The sequence below is a fragment of the Eptatretus burgeri genome, chromosome 15, assembly GCF_056783735.1.
Source record: "Eptatretus burgeri isolate ZD-2024b chromosome 15, Ebu_testis_v1, whole genome shotgun sequence".
NCBI lineage: Eukaryota > Metazoa > Chordata > Myxini > Myxiniformes > Myxinidae > Eptatretus > Eptatretus burgeri.
This window is the reverse complement of record NC_140975.1, coordinates 34472230-34478538: the sequence shown is the minus strand read 5'-3', so window position 1 is coordinate 34478538 and position 6309 is coordinate 34472230. Positions and strand designations below refer to the sequence as shown.

Here is a 6309-nt window from a genome sequence, read left to right as displayed (position 1 = left end):
GCTATTGGTGTGTTTCCCCAATTTCCATTATGTTCTTCTTGTTCTGCTATGTTCTGGTCCATTCTGTGTCCTCGTTGTTCCACCAGCTTCAACTTGTGTATACAAAAAAAATAAAAAAATACAGCATGTATGCTATAAATTATTACAGTATGCAAATTTTATTGGTACTGTATATTCAACTATTTACAATTGAGTACATTGTAATTTTTTTCATAATGATAATGGCTATTTGATATTTCCTCAGCATGCCTCAAGTTCATCAGGAGGAGAGAGTTCCTGTGAGGAGGGTCGTACAAGACGCCTACCACTTTCACGGACGGCACATCCTCGGCTTGTAGCCCTTGATCCAGAAGTGCCCCGGGCAACACTGGCCAGTGATCCTGACTACTTGAGCAGCAGTGAACAGTCATGTGACACAGTCATCTATGTGGGGTCTGATGGTGCTGTTCTTTCAGAACATGATCTCACAGACAATGAAGGCCCACCTGATTTTGTGCCTATAATCCCTTCACTTGATCATTTGACATCACACACTCATTTTAAACAGCATTTAGATAGTGATGAGCCTGACATTGATCGTCTTAAATGTGGGACATTTGCTGAGCTCCAAGAAAGACTTGAATGCATTGATGGCAGTGATGAGCCTGAAGACTTTCAGCCTGAAGTTGAGAATAAGTCATCATCGTGGGCTGTTCTAAATCCTACCGATCACCAAGCAGCAAGATGGCCAATGCCCACACCTCTAAAAGGTGTATCAACTGAGTGCGGTGACTTCTTGCTTAACAAAGAAACAAGGCTCTGTCATAGTCAACCATCCGGTCCCCCTACTGAAATTAGAAATGCAGGAACATGGAAGGGACAGGTTAAATATGGCCAAGCTCCATCATCAGGCACAAACCCAACACCTGGGAAAATACTTCATCAACAAAAATCGCCCAAGCTATCATCTAAAACAAGAGCTTTCACAATCGGAATGAGTTTGCCAGCTCCTCCTCTACCCCTCCCACCACCTCCTCCACCACCAGCTTTAAATGTTGTTGGACCTCAAAAAGGTGCAGCTGTTGTCGCTGCTCACAACCTTTCTATCCCTACCCCCATTGAGCTGGACAGTATGTTAACTACAATGGTAACACTCCAACAACCCGTGGAACTGAACCAAGAGGACATGCTGGTGTTCACCCTTGTAGAGGAGCTCACTTTTGGCACCTCTTCCCTCGGACGCTCGAACCGTCCCACTAGCATTATGAGTTTTACGAGCAACTGCTCTGTGCAGGCATTATCATCAGGATCACGGCCAATTAGTATTATTAGTAGCATTACAGATGACTCGGATTATGATGTTGGGGTAACAGACTGCACCACTGGTGAACTAGATTCAAATGCAAAAACCCTTAGGCTGGAGAGCCGCTGCTCATCAATTAGCTCATGGTTAAGTGAAGCCAGTGCAAATAGTGCAAACAGTGAGGGTGATCAGTCATGTGACAGCTTTGTCATGCAGCCATATGATGATGTCGTGACAACAACAGGGGATTCCTTGTCTCCAAATTCACGAGATTTCATGATGAATGGCAGTCACAATGGCTCTGTCAGCCAGCAAAGCACATTACATGACAGTGGTTTCTCAACATCAGAAGGTGAAGGTAAAAGCTGTTCCAGTGGTACAAGCAAATTTCCAACGTCTGCTTCCTCGAAAGTGGTCAAGTCTTCCAAAATTCCTGCTCTATATAGGCCCAACAGAGAGGGCCAGAAGTACAGTGGCAGGAGTGATGTGCCACCTATGACAGCACGAGCTGGAAGCCACGGCTTTCCCAAGATGACCGGCTTGCCACCCCGTCATGCTAATGGGACACAGCGGCCGAAAACTACCTCATCCACTCCACAAGCTTCTGATCTAACATCATCCTCACTGCCAGCTGTGCCTTGGAGTTCTGACTCCTGGAAAAAAAGACAAGATTTGGGACCATCTGTTATAAACCCTATAAAATCTAACAGGACTCCAACTATCTCGAGCGAGAGCAAAATAGGAAAAGGAAAAGGGAGTCGAGGTGCAGCCTCCTGTTATAAGAATAATTCTGGAACACAAGGCAGTAAGTCAGTTGATACTTCTCCTGTAATGTCACCAAATGAGCTAGTTTCTTTGTCTCCACACATATGGAATGAATCTCAAACACATAGGACAAATACAACGCAGGAACAGCCTGCTTTGAATACATGTGATCTAGTAAGTTCTTCTACCTGGCAGTCTGAGCCAAAGGATTTTAAATCATGCACAAGCAATCATGTTCTGTCAGCCAATCAGTCTGTCCAAATTCCACGAACAAAAGGTGTTCCACCAACTCCTCCTGTACGCAAATCGAGCCTGGATCAAAAAAATCGTGCTGGAGGTTTGTTGGATGTGCCATCAAGCACTTTCTCTGCATCAGTTTTACGTTCAAGGACATTGCCAAGGAAGACATCTCAGGGAGTTGTAGAGATCCATGGGCTTATAGGTTCTGCTTCAGAATGTCTCACTCGCAGTGGTGAAGGGGGCAGCAGCACATACAGAAATGCAAGGGGCAAAGTAGATCAAGGGCAAGGACAAGCTGCTTTTAGTCAACACTGTAGGCCCAACAGAAGTCTTCACAGTAGCACGTTATCATTAAATAAAGTAGACAGCTTAACATCTCTCAGTCCTCTCGGAAACTTGAACAAAGAGAGTAAAGGTGGCAAAGCCATGGCAAAGACACTTGCTACTACATCTTCACTTGCTAACTCTTCTTTCTCAGCCATAGCAAAGTCCAGTGGGAGCTCAAAATTGTGTGGGGCAAGAACTGCAATGACAGCTGCAGCCACGACGGTGATCGCAGCAGCAGCAGCAGTATCCGGATCGAAAGCTCGTATTCCTTCAGTAAATAATTACATTCCTTTGTGTCCCAGCACAGTGGCACCTCGGAACACCAGTGTTCCACCAAGTCCACGCACCATAGCAAAGACATCTGCAATGAGTGGAACAAAGCATGGACGGGCAACCCTGACATCTAGCATTAAATCCAATCCTGTTCGTATTACCAACACTCGTGTTTCAGAACTTGCTGTGTCATCATCAAAAATTCACCATGGTCTACATTCAGGAGATTCTGACAGTGGCAACGATAGTGGCATCAACCTACTAGAGTCACCTCCTCTTGGAGCTGGCATGGTAATGGCTACCAACAGTTTCAGAGGAACTGCAGGACAAACACATGGAACATTTGGAATTCCTTCTCCCTATAGCAAGGTAACTGCTCCACGGAGGCCTCGATACAGTAGTGGTCACTTCAGTGACAACAGTAGTGTGCTTAGTGGGGATCTACCTCCTGCTATGGGCCGAGCAGCAATTTTTTACCACAACGGTAGTGGTGGAAGCAGTGGTTACGAAAGCATGCGGCGTGACAGTGAGGCAACAGGAAGCGCCTCATCTGCCTGTGAGGGGAGCAGCATTGCGGCAGTGGGTGAGCGGTCGAGAAGTCTCAAATCCCTCCGCAAACGTACTGGAGCTTCATCTGGTAAGCTATGACCATATGTTCACCAACCTCTCCCCACCCCCTCCCCCCTCACCCACACATGGATAAGGAATCTCCTTGTCATAAGAAATTACATCCATTCATGTATTTAAGTGCCTGTGCTGGGTGAATACGGAGACACAAGGTGTTGTCCTGTCATGCACTGAATCGTGCAGGAGATAAATCAAGTAAATGTCAATAATAAGTGATCACAACTAGCTCTTTATTTCACAGTTTACAGGTATAGTAATTTTCGTTTTAGAGGAGTAGTAATTTTTAGATCCTCATGGAGGATCTCCAAGTCTTACTCACGTTGTTGTTCTTCCTCTTCTTGTGGACTTTTTTGTTTCACAGCCTACAGTTTTCATCGAAACTTCCTGAAACTTGGCATGTACATGTAAAAATACCCTGCGCAGACAATGACCATCTCGGATTTTGAAAATTCCTCCTTGAAAAAAAGTTATGACATCAAAATATCTCCACTAATGGAAATCGCCCAAAAAATTATCTCCGAAACTAGGCAAGCTTTGTGAATTCTGTTTGCGGGAATCGAACATGTATTAGCAGAGATGAATTACCGCACATATGATACATCACTATGATGTCAAATCAATTTTTATGATGTCATTCCTATTTTTTGACATTTTTTGTTTCATAACCCAGAGTTTTCATCGGATCTTCGTGAAACTTGCCATGTACATGCAGAAAGCCCACACGCAGGCTGTAACCATCTCCGATTTTGGAAATTCTTCCTAGAAAAAAAGTTGACATCATAATATCGCCGATAATGGAAATCGCCTATACCATTATCTCCGAAACTAGGGAAGCTGTTTGAATTTTGTTTGTGGGAATCAAGCCGGGCATTAGCACAGATAATTTATCACAAACCTGATACATCACAATGACGTCATATTCGTTTTTATGACGTCATCATTAAGAGGACGTGGATCTTAGCTCATTTGAGCTTGTTAATCCAGAAAGGTCAAGAGTTATAAAATAATCCATTTTTACTCCACGCACGCACAACGAAAAGCAGAGTTAAGCAATTGCTTAGTGTCTGCCTGTCCGTCTGTCCATCCATCCATCCATCTTATCAGTTTATGATTACCAGTTTATGGTCGAGGAGCAACTTATTTAAATTGAATGTTATATTTCGAGTACGAATCAGAACATGGATCTGAAGACAAATCCACCATTTTAACAGTAAATTGGCTCTAAATTTGTCCCGACCACACATGCACAGAGGAGTGAGATTTTTTTTTGATTTTTTTTTTTACTCTTTCTGCCTGCATGGCAAGTCAAATATAATTTAAAATCATTCCAAACAGGAAACCTCCAGTTTTACCGTACTTTGACATGTTCTATTGGGTGGTGTATAAGAGTGATTGGTGTATAAGACTGCTTCAAGTGCACTAAGCTTCCAGATTTTTTTAAAACAATTTTTGAAATCATTATTGTATGTTCACATTGATCTCTCCAGTTTACATTGTTACGGTTTTCTCAGTAATGCTAAGAGTTGGAGTTTATGAACCAAATCAAAAACAAAGTAATTGTCATATTTTTGTAGCTGTTCCCACATTTCACATCGTTAACAACAAAGCCCACCAAACATATCATCATGTTAAGTTTGCATCTTTCCTTTTTGATTCATAACGATTATGTCAAAGGCTGCTAGAGAGATAGCGATTCTAGATTGGGTTCAAACCCCGACCAGACAATCAACTTTTGGATCGGTGATCCACTGCAGGCAGGCCTTTGTCTTTGGTCGCATGACCCTCTGTGAGTGGGAGCGAGGCAACACCAGCTGATGCCCAAAATTTTTCCATCAGTGACATCATAGATCATTACATAGTGAGGTTACATTGGAGCACAAGGTTAACATGAGAAGTAAGCCAAAAAATGCAAGCAAATAATATTGTTAATTCATAATAATAGCTTACTTTTAAAAGAATAATATTAGTAGATACAGTTTATATAAATAATTAAATATATGTAAACATGCAATACTTAAAGCATTCACTGCAACACCAAAGCGCACTGTCCGTAAGTGATTAATGTTTTCTACTTCCTCCCACAGTACATCGTCTGATTTGTGAATTTCATTTAATTACATATTTTGGGAAAAATAGGTTCAGTTCCAGATACCGATACCCATCATCAAGAAAAAGAGCAATCATAGATTGTTCATAATCATAATCATATTAATAATTCATAATCATAATCATAGCAATCATAGAAACCAGGACTTGTTTTGTGTAGTGTGTAGTTTTATGTGGTGTATTTTGTGTGGTGTTTGTGTACTGGTGTGTTACGTAATTAATAAGAGACATAATTAGAACTGCCATTTTATAACTGCTGGCAGTAATGACCGGGTTCCAAGATGTCCCGCTTTGATTGGACACCTGACCCTGATCCATGATGTTTATTAATATTTAACTGAATTCAGAATGGGATTAAAATAAATTAAATTCAAATCAAATGGAAGACCAAATAGGTGCAGTCCTGTATTGGAGCAATCAGAAGGAACCCGAACAAGCAAAAAACAAAGATGAAGTCATCAGGAGGAACCTGGATAGGATTCACATTTCAGCTGCTATTCCTCTTCCCTCAAACCCATCCAGGCACAGCCAAGTGAGTCTTATTCAAAAAGAATAAAAAAACCACATCAAAAAAATTAAATAATTCTGGCGGCTACACCATGTGGCTGATCAGGTTGAAATTTAAAACATATATTCCCCATCACTACTAGATCATAATTGTGACGTTTCATGGCAATTGATGAAGCAAT

At 41.9% G+C, this 6309-nt stretch overlaps 1 protein-coding gene across 1 annotated transcript in view; it reads left to right on the top strand.

Annotated features, from left to right (window-relative positions):
- The window catches only part of KIF26B (kinesin family member 26B), a 227864-nt gene that overhangs the window by 183720 nt on the left and 37835 nt on the right, over positions 1 to 6309 (top strand). Inside the window, exon 12 of the mRNA XM_085857469.1 lies at positions 245 to 3524. Within this exon, the coding sequence (XP_085713595.1) occupies positions 245 to 3524 (3280 nt within the window). The remainder of the gene's footprint in view (positions 1 to 244; positions 3525 to 6309) is intronic.